The 13,979-nt window shown below is 33.5% G+C and overlaps 1 protein-coding gene across 2 annotated transcripts; it reads right to left on the bottom strand.

Moving 5' to 3' along the window:
* Positions 1-690: 690 nt before the first annotated feature.
* sypl2b (synaptophysin-like 2b) lies at positions 691-11,634 on the bottom strand. Of its 2 annotated transcripts, NM_212669.1 has the most exon segments (6): positions 691-1,962; positions 5,473-5,664; positions 8,087-8,291; positions 9,280-9,401; positions 11,258-11,332; positions 11,578-11,634. In NM_212669.1, coding segments are annotated over 5 exon segments (699 nt in total). In that variant the 5' UTR covers positions 11,327-11,332; positions 11,578-11,634; the 3' UTR covers positions 691-1,851.
* Positions 11,635-13,979: the final 2,345 nt, after the last annotated feature.

Here is a 13,979-nt window from a genome sequence, read left to right as displayed (position 1 = left end):
TAAAAGTGTCCCCAATGTTTTTTCCAATTTCACTGTAACGGTCAGATGTCACAGTTCTTCATCTTCAGTAAAATCACAGCAAAGCAATTAATCACAATAAAATGTTATGTTTACATGTACAAATCAAAGAAAAGTATAGATGCTAATAGAAACTCGAGCGATTTGACTTGTTACCGAAGCAAACAAAAAAAGCACAAAATCTGTCTGTAAAAATAAACAAATGTGATAAAAAATGTTTTGAATTGACAAGTGAGTTTAAAAAGCTACAATTGTTTACTCAAGATCTGTTTACTCAATTCAGTTCAATTCGATTCATGAACAAATCGTTCAAACAGGTTTATAAGTGATTCATTGAAAAGATCCGATTCAAAAGAGCAGTTCATCACAATGTTCGTGTCTGTACACATGAACTGCTGGAAATACCCATATAGGAAATACCCAATTTTCAGTTTATTACCTCATAAACACTGCATATAGAGTCATTTAAAACATCCTCATAAACCATTGGCATCAACAGTTTATTATAAATATATAGTGAACTATATTTTGTACATTCATAATTTTATAGAAATAGATGTTTCCCCTTATACGCAGTTTGCATGATTCAAATATAATTAGAAAATAATTTCCATTATGTAATTAGGAAATATATGCACACATGAGCCACAAATAAAACAATCCCTAATAATATCAAATGAAATTCTTTTTTATTAAAAAAAAAAAAAGCCTCCATCTTTGTTGAACACCTACACACACACACAAAACATTTTGGCAGATTTGATGTAAACATTTGTAAATATAAACTAAGTTATAAGGCACACACGTTTTAAAAAGGAAATTTTAATACAATGTGAAAGTAAACTGAGATGATATCTTATAAGGCAAACTACATGTACTAGGCCTGTCACAATAATCAATATATCGACTTATCGCACAACACATGGACATGACCTCAATCATTTTTGGTGATGCAATATATATCGGCCATACATAAAAAAACAATTCTAGCAGCATTTCAGCTGATTGTGCAACATCTCTTCTATATTAGAGGTGTCAGTGTGGTTTAAAAAGTATTTACTGTTAACTTCTTAGTAGACTTTCATAAACTGAAAATAGATCTGGTAGCAATTTATTTATTTATTTTATTTTTTTAGAATAAACATTTTCACATTCTGATTCCAAAGCCGATTTATTAAACTGTTAAAATGACTACAATTAAATTAAATCTTCATAAGAAAATAATATGATGTGTTCTTTGAAAGAGTGTACTTACATTGTGATGATATTATACTGTCATTCTGGCATTGCATAATGAGTGTCATAAAATAGTCTTAAAATGACGATAATATCGTTTATAACAATATGTTTTGGCGCAACATATTGTACAACAAACAGTAAATATCATGACAGGCCTACAAACTGCAATCAACTAAACACAACAGCAATGAGTATTGTGCAACCTAAACCGTTATAAAAAGGTGTATTATATCAACAGCAATTTCAAGTTAAATATCCAATTCAAAATATAATTCAGCAAACAATAGTCAAAAACATTTCATGTAACAAGTTGAAATGGAATCTGAAACATGACATTCATATAATACTGTAATGATGTTAATATCGTACAAAAAGATTTGGCTAGGCCTTGTACCTTCTGTAAATATGCAGCTTTGCTTTAATGTGGAACATCGAAATATCTGATGGTAATGGAAATATTCTAGGCGAAGACCTTTGGAACGTTTGTGACATCACATCAGGTAGACACTTCAGTGGACTGGGTGCAATGTAGCACACCACTTAAATACTGCAACAACACCTGCCTGATGAATGTGGATGTGACCTGCTGCTTCATTATTGCTGTCCTGCTCCTTCTTGTTGATTGGTTGTCCTGTGTAACGGTGTTTCCTTGTAAAGGAACCAGCAGTTTCCTCCCCACAGGATAAGGTTGAGGAATCCAAAGATCTAAACAGATATACACTTGTTATGTGCATCATTATTAACATCACTTGATTCATTTTGAATTAATCTGATCATTAAAAAAAACAAGTATTGGAAAAAAAAGTGTTGGTGCCATACATTGTATAATGGCATTTGGCCACTAGGTGACAGAATGGTACCATATATATGTGGCTTCACTGCATTGAGGAAGAGCGTTGGTAGAAGGCTGGCCCGGATTGGCTAACCGGGAGGACTGGGAGAATTCCCTGTGGGCTGGTCCATTTTTTGGCCGCGAGGACAGGTGTCCCTAGCTGCTTGCAATCTCAGCAGTCGCACTTTTTTCATTTGTTTATTTGTTTGACCATAGCCTCACTCTTTTTATTCATTATTTTGCTGCAGCTCCGCTCTTTTTATTTATTTTCTCGCAGCCCCATGAGCAAAATGCAACCTGCAGGTTAATGATGACGTAACTATCATTCAACCCCAAACAGCAGCACCTTAGTGAATATAAGAATTTGAATAATTAATATTAATGAATATTACACCTGCTCAATGAAAATCAGATGATTCACTACATTAATAAACCTGACATATCTTGATCAGCAATCTAAAAAGGCGAGAAAAAATTTGAGCCATCAATAGAAAGTAATACTGTGGTTAAGATTACAGTGCAATACTTATATTTTATTCCAAATGCACCGACATAACAGCGCCACTGTGGTTAATTTTTAGTCTTTAGACATATAATACTGTTTGGGTTACTTATATAGGTGTACATATTTTATTTATGTTTTTTTGTGTGACCACTGTTACAAAGGACTGGATATCTATAAAGAATTTTGCACAGAATATATATTCACATATTGCAGGAAAGCACATTGTGATGTTTTAAAGAATGTACGTCGGAGACTTAGCTATCCTTTAATGTTCTCATATTTATGAAAAACATTTGAAATTCTAAAGCAGCTGTTTCCTTGAAAAAGACGTGATAGTGTCATTAGTAACTGAATTGGAAATTGCGTTTTTTTAATATAGTCAGTAGTAAACTGAGGTAGGCCGGGTTGAAACTCCAGGGCTGAAATTGAGTCCCACTCCGGCCCTGGTAGGAGGCACAGATATTTGCAATTCACATATTATCCATCCTAAAAAAGTATTCAAAAATAGAATTAGTATGTCCCAAAGAATAGTATGTTGAAAAGGATATGCCAACGGTTTCCGGATGATTACTTTTTCCAGTAAAAACTTGAAGTGCTAACTGCAAATATTGCCCACAATACATAGCACATTGGACATGAATTTGATCAGAACTACTAACTTGAGTAAAAAAGTGTATATAAACTACAAACGTCAAGTAGAGAGGCTTCGTGAAGTTGTTTGAATGACTATTAATCAATACCTAGCCAACTGGAAAATATTTAAATAGCATTTTTCGTGTTATATTTGATCTGCAACAACAATGTGAACTTATATCAAGACATGTTTTACCCTAGGGGGCGCCCCTGGCAAGCAGCTGCTTTGTTTTTTATTTATTTATTTAAAAAGCGCATTAAAGCTGAGATACAACCTGAAAGTCAACAATAAAACACTTACTATCCCAATTATCAGCACTTTAAATAATTAAAATTATTTTACAGATTTATAATATGCTGTTGTTCTATTGTAATCATACCTGTCAACCCTCCCGTTTTTCCAGGGATTCCCGCGTATTTTACAATTCTATCCTGCTATCATCCTGTAAAGGTATTTTCCCATATTTTTCCTGTATTTTCAGTCTTTCTCTGAATGGTGGCAAATAAACAATAAAGAGCCGAGCCTCCCTATGCACAACCCATACAGCCGAACCACCAGGGGCCGCCCCTCGCTCTTAAATGTGAGTCTGTTCTGTACTTTCGCTGTGTTTAGGCAGGAAAACACTTTGAAAGAAATATAAAAACAGCGTGATTTCCTCTCCTTTTCATTACAGGTGCCGTCTCCTCTTCATATGCAATCCTCAAAATGCATGACTGTCAGCTGACGCGCTCCATATTGATAGATGCTGTTTCATAAAACGCATTCTGTACACGCGATGTGAAGCGGAGTGAAAGTCTGGGTTTTGGGTGCCTGTTTAAACAGACATATACACATAATTAATAACAGTAATATCTAAGGATGTCGATCTTGGTGGGTTTTTTATTTTTCAAACACAACTAATTTCGTCCTAAATGAGCATAAAAAGTTAGGAAAGCAATCAAATGTTTGCATTATAACGTTATATGTGTACACCTGTTATTTAATGTAATCAAAAAAATAATAATTTTTTTTTCTTTATTCCCTTATTATGGTGGGCATATCCTTTATTTTCACATTCCAATGTTGACAGGTTTGATTAGAATTTTCATTCCAAAATGGCCACCACGTGACACTAGCGGCATCTAGTGGCTGTTTCCCAAATCGCATTAGAGCGTCGCCTCTTGGTGATTCTATGCTCTTTGCCCAAAGCTTGCATACACTTCTATTAAACACTCAAAAGTAAGTATACTTTTCTTTTACAAAAAAGTACATACTTTTAGGACCTAGTACTGTATAAGTATGCGAATTGGAACGCAGCTACAGTTTTTGACCTTACGTGCCAAAGAGTAGCTTGCAATCAGGGCCGGAGTGGGACTCTTTTTCAGCCCTGGAGTTTCAAGCCTCAGACCGGCCCACCTCAGTTCACGAATGACTATATTAAAATAAGGACATTTCCAATTCAGTTTCTAATTACACTATCACATCTTTTTTTTTTTTTTTGAGAAAACAGCTGCTTTAGAACTTTAAATGTTCAACAACCCTAACTGTATTATATGTCTTAACAATAAAAATGATAAAAATAAAAAATAAATAACATACTCAGACAAGGATCAAACCCGGGTCAGCGGGGTCGCAATCTAACATGCTAAACACTAAACCACAATAGTTGATTTATACAAGGTGACTCATCTGAGTAATATCATCATTAACCTGCAGGCTGGTTATATATGAAAAGAGCAGAGCTGCTGTAAAATAATGAATAAAAAGACTGTGGTAAATAAATAAATAAATAAATAAATAAATTTAAAAAGTGTGACTGCCGAGAGCAACAGATTCTGGAGCTAGGGACACCTGCCCTCGCAGCCAAAAAATGGACCGGCCCACCGGGAAATCTCCCGGTCCTCCCGATTAGCCAATCCGGGCCTGCTTGCAATACAGATGATTGAATCCTGTTGTTTAGGAAATTAAATAAAGATGTTTTATTTACATCTATTTTGCCTACGGCCCAATCCCAATTCTATTTTTGTAACACTTAAAAGTGTATTTTGGATCTTTTCTTTCTATTATACTGGAAAAGCTTTTTGCCTGCATTGTCTTGCTCTAAAATGAATCAGTATAATATCCACTCAATCACAGCCAGAACATATATATTGAGGAGAATGATAAAAAAACATCTGGCAAACCAGGATGAATCAAATCAATCAGTCAATTCAATCCTCTGTGCGCTTCACAAGTTGAATATATTGCTCATTATAATCCTCTTACCACTGAGGAATTGAGGCGGCCCATCAGCGGCGTGTGTCCTGCAGTGCACTTGTTCAATTCTTGCCTACACACTTCATTTAGGGACACAAGTGAATTTGGACTGGTTGCCCATTTGACATCAGTGAGGCCTTTTCCCCAGGCAGAGGAACAAACCAGCCAGATGAATGTGAAGATCGCAGTTACCAGTAGATCCTAAAAAAATGTACACCATTAAATACAGAGATATATGTACAGATAGATACATATTTAATTTAATTGACCAGGTTCTTTTATCCATGCACTAATGTTTTATATTAAGAACTGGCATGTGCTTATATTAACCTCAGGGCACTTCAAACTTTAACAGACTTTAACAGTTGCAGCTGTTGTCAGAAAAACCCAGCCCTCTGTTTCCTCATTTACACACAAGTGAAACTCTTCACACTCCCACACGGTTCAAAAACAGCTCACAAATGATCATCCAGCAAACAAGTAATGCTGAAATCCAGCATAATACTGAAAAGGCTATTGTTAAAATAGGCCAGGAAGACATCAGTATCAATTAACTTAACTTATTACAGTATTTATTATTGAATGAAGGGGTTGACTTTTGTTTGTTTTTTCTTCTGTTCAAATTAATATCTTAAGTTATTTGAAGAGAAACATATTTTTCTAAAAGATATTTTTTAAATATTAAATATATAAAAAATGCTTTTCTTCAGAATCCATATAATTCATATTATTCAGACTTTTAAAAGATATAAATAGCCCCCTTTGATTTTTTTTCATGAATGAATGAATGAATTAACATTTCCCAAATGATGTTTAACAGAGCAGAGAATTTTTCACACTATGTCTGATAATATTTTTTCTTCTGGAGAAAGTCTTAATTGATTTATCTTGGTTAGAATAAAAGCAGTTTTAATTTTTTTTTTAAAAGTCATTTTAAGGTCAAAATTATTCGCCCCAGAACAACAGAACAAGCCATATACAATGATTTAAATTGATTATTGATTACACAATGATTTTAACTGATTATTGAATTACCCTAACATGCCTAGTTAACCTAATTAACCTAGTTAAGCCTTTAAATTGCCCTTTAAGCTGAATACTAGTATCTTTAGAAATATCTAGAAAAATATTATTTACTGTCATCATGGCAAAGATAAAAACAAATATTTTCTTTTATTTAATTTGAAATTAGTTAATAAAATTATTATGTATAGAAACGTGTTGAATGTTTTTTTCCCCAGTGTATATATATATATATATATATATATATATATATATATATATATATATATATATATATATATATATATATATATATAAATTCATTTTCGTTTTGGCTTAGTCCCTATATTAATCTGGGGGCACCACAGCGAAATGAACCGCCGACTTATCCAGCACATGTTTTACGCAGCATATGCCCTTCCAGCTGCAACCCATCTCTGGGAAACTATTGTAAAACATTTGTAAAACTTGCTATATTTATGTCTACTTTCTCCCATATCTAAAACACTTTTGGGATGAATAAGTTTACATAGTCACAAACCATGAAACACTGATCCCTTGGTTGAAAGTTTTGCAAATGTAAAATTGATAAATATGTAAAAAAAAATTTAAAAAATGCAATAACATTATAGTTTTTGTGTTGGTTATGATTAATTTTACATTTCAAATATTTTCTTAACCTTTAACAAAGGTATAAACCAGCCAAGGGTGGCACAGTGGCTCAGCGGTTTGCACTGTTGCCTCACAGCAAGAAGGTCGCTGGTTTGATTCCTGGCTGGGTTGTGCCTAGTTCCGACTGCATGATTTTATCCCCAATTTTGACTTAGCTACAGGTTTTGAGATATCGCTAACAAATGCCCAAAATCGCAGGCAAATCCGCGCCCGTTCATATGAGTAACAATCACACAGTATGAACAATAAAAGATGCAGTCTGCGAGAATCACCAATGAGTCACCAACGCCCATGAGATATTGGATATACCTGCAGGCCAGTGGAAGGTTGGGAGAGAAGTTAAAAGCGCTCATTTATGGTCTACTTTGACCCAAACAAATGGAGGAAAAACTAGTGGAAATTTAATAATTGGCATTTCTTTGTGGAGTTTGCATGTTCTCCACGTGTTCGTGTGGGTTTCCTCCGAGTGCTCCGGTTTCCCCCCCAGTCCAAAGACATGCGGTACAGTTGAATTGAACAAACTAAATAGGCTGTAGTGTATGTGTGTAAATGAGAGAGTGTATGGGTGTTTCCCAGTACTGGGTTGCAGCTGGAAGAGCTGTGTAAAACATATGCTGGATAAGTTGGCAGTTCATTCCGCTGTAGCGACCCCTGATGAATAAAGGCACTAAGCCGAAGGAAAATGAATGAATGAATAAACCAGTAAAACACTGTAACATTTAAAAAAATCTAATTCTAATTTTCTGATTGATACAATCTGGTTGTAGTTTACAAAAATTAGGTTATGACTGTTTCATAAAGCAATGATAATTCGGGTTTAAACAGATCTGAAATGTGAAATTAGTACACAGATTTAAAAAGCATTATGAGCATTAAAAGGATGCAAGAACATAGAGGCGGTTACAACACTTAAAATAGCTACAGTGTGAACTTTATCCTAAACACTCACAATGTAGGGACCTCGAGGAGATTGACGGTAGAGGTGCTGGTAACCCAGGTACAACACAAGAGTAGCTGTGCTGTACAGGAAGGCCAAAACTCCGACAGCAACAAAGAACTCAGCTGATGATGAATGGTCTCCGGTCAGCTGTCTGGTTCGAAAGGTTGTTGAATTGGCTTCGCAGGTTGGGACTTTGTAACTCTGCGTATTGAGCCTTTTAAACAAAAAAAATTAAGGGGAATAAGAGAAGGCATAAAATAATAAATACAATGTAAAATAATATAAATACTATAGAATTTATCTTATATAAATAATATCAATTTAATCAAATATCTGAAAAACTCATTGTAATATGTATAATTCAGAATCATTTGCTTTTAGTGACCTGCAGCCTGCAATTTATTGCTCATGTTCACACTTTGCGTGATTCAAAGCCCTGATTCATTCACAGGAAAGTTTTTCATTGTTTTATTGAAAGTAAAACGAATCTAGATGCATATATATATATATACCCCATTACAAGTAATGCAAGTTACATAACAATATTACTTTTCTACATAAGTAATAAAATGCTTTTAAAAGATAAGTAATAATATTTGAGTTCCTTTTTTTAATGTAATGTGACTTCATTTTTATTTTAATTAACTATTTTTGAAAAAATTAAATTGCTGAATTAAAATTAACGTTGTCACATTGAATCCTATACTTAATAAGAGAATGAGCTTCCATGGGGAACAGATAGAAACAAAGATGGCAGGCTAGAGCATTACATTTCTGAGATGGAAGTATTCTTGTTATTTTAAACTCATCTAAGAAAGGGAAAAGTAAATTGTCTTATTGGACAGTGATTTTACTTCACTAATATGACAAAAAGTACAAAAGTAGCAAACACGTTGCTTTAAACTTAAGCTGTACATATGGTTTACACCTATAGAGTCGTCGGGTCATGGTACTTTTGCCATTGTTTGAAGACTGTGTAATGCATTTGTTTCACATGTCTGAGAGAAGCCCACAAACATCACATCCTTTTGATTGTCCTAAAAAAATTATCCAGAGTACTTTACATAAAAATCAGTCTACTCATGACCTAGGAAGTCATTCAAGATCTTTCTTTTTTAATTACATTACAGGCTGTCCACACAATGGCAGTGAAAACATAGAATTTTGAAAATTCTTATTAGAGACTCTTTAATGAGGTTTACCTAAAAGGGTAGCTGAAGGATGCATTTATTTCTTGGGTGACACTGCTGCCCTTGCAGACAATGTTGAAACTAGTAGAGCCAGAATAACCCCCAGTTGTGGCAAAAGCAAAAATGGCAAATATCTGAAAAACAGTGAAAGTGACAGATTGGAATGAATGAATTCAGTGAAAGAATACTGTATAAATGGTAAGCAAATAAAGCATGCATTAGGGCTGTGCATTCTAAAGCTCTCTAAACTTTTGTCAGATTTCATGGACTGAACCCCCTGAATGTTATGTACTTTCTTTTGTATTATTCATTCATTCATTTTCTTTTCGACTTAGTCCCTTTATTATTCCGGGGTCGCCACAGTGGAATGAACCACCAACTTATCCAGCATGTTTTTATGCAGCGGATGCCCTTCCAGCCGCAACCCATCTCTGGGAAACATCCACACACACTCATTCACTCTCATATACTACGGACAATTTTGCTACCCAATTCACCTGTACCGCATGTCTTTGGACAGCGGGGCAAACCGGAGCACCTGGAGGAAACCCACACGAACGCACGGAGAGAACATGCATGCTCCACACAGAAACGCCTACTGACCCAGCTGAGGCTCGAACCAGCGACCTTCTTGCTGTGAGGCGACAGCACTACCTACTGCGCCACCCTCTTTTGTATTATTTAAGGTTTATTTATGTTATTATTATTATTATTATTATTATTATGTACTATTTTGTTTATTACATGCTGCTTGGATATAATGCTATATATGTTTAACAATGGAAGTTGAAAACGCCTGTTTGTTATTGTCTTGGAAACATACATATGCAGATTGTACATGAGGGCGCCCTATAGTATCTAGTATGAATGAAACAGAAATAACATTTCAAACTCTGCCTGCCCACTGTCCTGTTTATGTCTAACCTTCTGCAGCACATCTGCTTATGCATTTTATTTGATTCAAATGTTATTGCTTAAAAATGGTGTAACAATAAAATTGTTGAGGATCAACGTTTTCAGATGCCCGATGATTATAAAAGAAAATTAATTTCTGAAGTATGTGCAAAACTAAACCAGATTAGCTTGTTTTCCTCCAAAATAAATATCTGAACATCAGAGTGTGTAGAGGACACATACAAGTCCAGTCATGTGATCATGTGTTCGGAGGCAGTTATGGCTGATGTTTGTTGTATAATTATTTCTGCAAACTCATTTTAATAATGCATTTAAACTCCATATATTTTGTAAATGTAGTGGATTCCTGTTTTATGTGAATTTTGGCGTTTTCATTAAATATTTTTTTCTTACACTATATCTTAAAATGGTTATGAAAACAAGGGAGTGGAGAAAGACCCCTCCTCCCGCCAAACACTGCAACGCCTGAGGTGGTGGAGGCCCTTACCACAAAAATAGTTCAGGTTTGCCACTGTAACAGCAATAGCATGCATACTTATATAGTACTAAGCCGGTTATATAAAAATACAGCTAACTTTATAGTAGTAAGTTGTTTGTTCCAAAGGTATCTGAATGAACATCAAAAGCCTAATTGCTTTCTGCTTCCTTTTATTTGATGCCATTCATTTTAGAGAGGAAATGGTGTGTTTCAAACAACCTCAGAGGCGGTATTATGGTAATAACATCTGATGCTTATCTTGTAAATAAGGAACATGATGTTGACATTGTGAACATTTTGTATTAAATTACGTCATTATATGGTTATTAACTTAATAAGTAGTAAATGAATGAGCTACAATTCAAACATAGGCCAAACAGTACTGAAAGGAATTTACAACGTACAGTATTTGTTTATGGAAATTTTATCTTGAACTTTATTCATTTTTAAGAACAAACTATAAACACTTAAACTTTGACTTCAAGTCAAATATTTAACACCATTAGCAACAATAATAATGTGTGATTAATATTTTTTTATATCATGTGATGATGTAACTTTAGGCTAAACAAATGCTATTAATTGAACAGCACGTACCCATTCCAGCACACGTATAAATCCCAGTGGTTCTTTCAAAGGGCTCAGGTCCAGTTGAAACCCGTTCATTGTGTTCTGGAAATAAAGCATCAACAAACCGTTACAACTGTAGAAAACGCGGAAACACTAAAGCACTAAACACCCGGAAATATGTGAAATGCGGCTCAATTTATATCGGATTTCTTTTCTTTTCTTTTCACAAGTTTATCAAGTCTGTAGAAAATGCAGCATTTATCTTGAGCGAAATCAAGTATGTAAAGCAGAAAGCGAGCCGTGTTATGTTGTATTACAGTAAAATAAGTCAAATTCAGAAAGCTTACCTTGTGTAGTCACCAGACAAATACCAAAAAGTTGTCAAAGTTCCTCTCCCCTTTCTTGTTTCAGCTTTAGACATGGTTTTGAGCACGTGATTGGTGACGTGATTCGTCCGGGGCTCAGACAAACCGGGGCTTATGATGATGAGCTCACGATGCAGTTCTAGATGGATGGTAGCTAAATGATTACATTTAACCTTAAAGAAACGATTTGGATCAGACTTTGATACAGAATGCTCCTTTTTGTCAGAATAACGCTGAAACTCTTTCTCACTTATTTTAATCATGCAACTACGTGTTCCAATTTTGGCAAGATGTTAATTTATTTATCTGAATTCTCAAATATTACTCACAGAATTTTTCTGACTCCAAAAGTAATATTTTTCATATAAACATTTTAATGTCTGATTTACAATTAATCTTTTTCATTTTATGCAGATTTTTCATTAATTAATGCAAATGTTCAAGTTGCAAGATTTTATTTATAGCATTTATATAAGATTAAAAATTGCTTACAATTCCAGAGTCACTTAACAAGAAAGTACTTCTTCACTTCCAATTTTTTCTAGGTTATCTGATCTGAGGATAGATATATAATAGATTCTATATATATATATATATATATATATATATATATATATATATATATATATATATATATATATATATATATATATATATATATATATATATATATATATATATACTCAGATCAGATAACCTATTGATATTTCTTTGTTTTTAGTTTGATTTCTGTTGTTTTTTCTGCCTTTCTGTTATACAACAAATGGTAAAAAAAAAAAAAGGAAAATAAAAAGATTACATTTAACCTGGATAATGTACAACTTGAAATTAGATGATATCACATTTTAAAATGCTTAAATTATACAAATATACTATTGACACAATGACCGTAAATAATTTCTTTTGAAGATTTTACTCTCTAAGATGTTTACGTGTGTCAAGGCAAATTATTATAGAACATTGATGATTTAAATTACCTTTTACATCTTGTGTTTTGAGTTAGTAAGCTTTTGTATTGAAAAGAATGCATGTTTTGTCAAAGGTAATCTATAAATGTATGCAAAAGCAGAGTCGATGAATACATATTATTATACTTATGTTTATTATCATTATTATTAAACTAGGCTATTAATATTACATATTATATACACTCTAAAAAATTTTAAGTCAGTACAACAACAAAAAACAATCCTTATTTGCTTATTATATATATATATATATATATATATATATATATATATATATATATATATATATATATATATATATATATATATATATATATATATATATATATATATAATAAAATTTCTGTTTATCATTTTTGGAGTTAAAAATTATGTATAATGAATAAATGTTTATATGTTTTTGTACAAACTTACGCATACATGATGCCAGCTTTTAGTGACATTTCTGCGATAATTTCAAAAAGACACATGTAAAATACAAAAATACTATATAAGAATACAAATTTTAAAATGATTGACAGCATTCAACGTTGTTGTAGTATGGCCATAAGAGGACGCTATTATCAAAGTTTTTAATAATAAAAAAATAATCAGCAATCTTTTGTAAATGCTCAATTATTTTTCTTGTCTTTTATCAACGTTTATTTATCTTCCTTGCCAGATGCCAGTAGCAAGTATGCAAATTTTAAGCAAAGAAAATGAAAAAAAAAAAGTACAACTTGTATGTTTGGTTTGTTATGGCACCACACAATTAAATGTGTTTCCTTTGCATTGTGTAAACATCATTAACATACAGAGAATGGTGCAAAAGTAACACGTTCACATATATAAAGTTCCTTATTTAGCCTTAAAATCACAGCTGAGGGTAAAAAAGAACAGTCTGCCACCTGGAGAATCTAGAACGATCCACAAAGAGTGATAAAAGCTTTTTTTGTTTCCCACTTGCTCTCAATGGACAGGAGGAGCCCAAACATTATACAGTCACTTCTGAGGAATTCAGGTCACATCTTCTTTACTTGTATGACAGGTTTTCCCATGCATAATTTTCATGCATTGCAGAGTTAGTGAAATGCTTCACCGCAGACTCACTGGCCTGATATTAAGAATTATAATCTTGCTTGCAAAAGCAATGACGTCCATGCTGTGGTTTGCTTCTTTTGCAAATATTATCCATGGAGCGGACAGGATGAGAATCAATGGGAAGCATGTGGCTCCCGGCCAGCAGTGCAGATCTAGAATAAGCATGATGGCAGATCATAATTATAGGGCAATGATGGAAGTCACAATAAGCCTTTTTTTCTGTGTCACATGGTTTGTGATCATGGGATAGGCTATGCTAAACCATTCCAAAAATACACAAACACACACACAATATGCAGTAACAATAATGCAATTCACATAAAATAAACACAATGA

This window comes from Danio rerio, chromosome 8, assembly GCF_052040795.2.
Source record: "Danio rerio strain M-AB ecotype USA chromosome 8, GRCz13ab, whole genome shotgun sequence".
NCBI classification, from domain to species: Eukaryota; Metazoa; Chordata; class Actinopteri; order Cypriniformes; family Danionidae; genus Danio; species Danio rerio.
The sequence above is the reverse complement of the archived record's forward strand: the minus strand, read 5'-3'. Positions and strand labels throughout refer to the sequence as shown.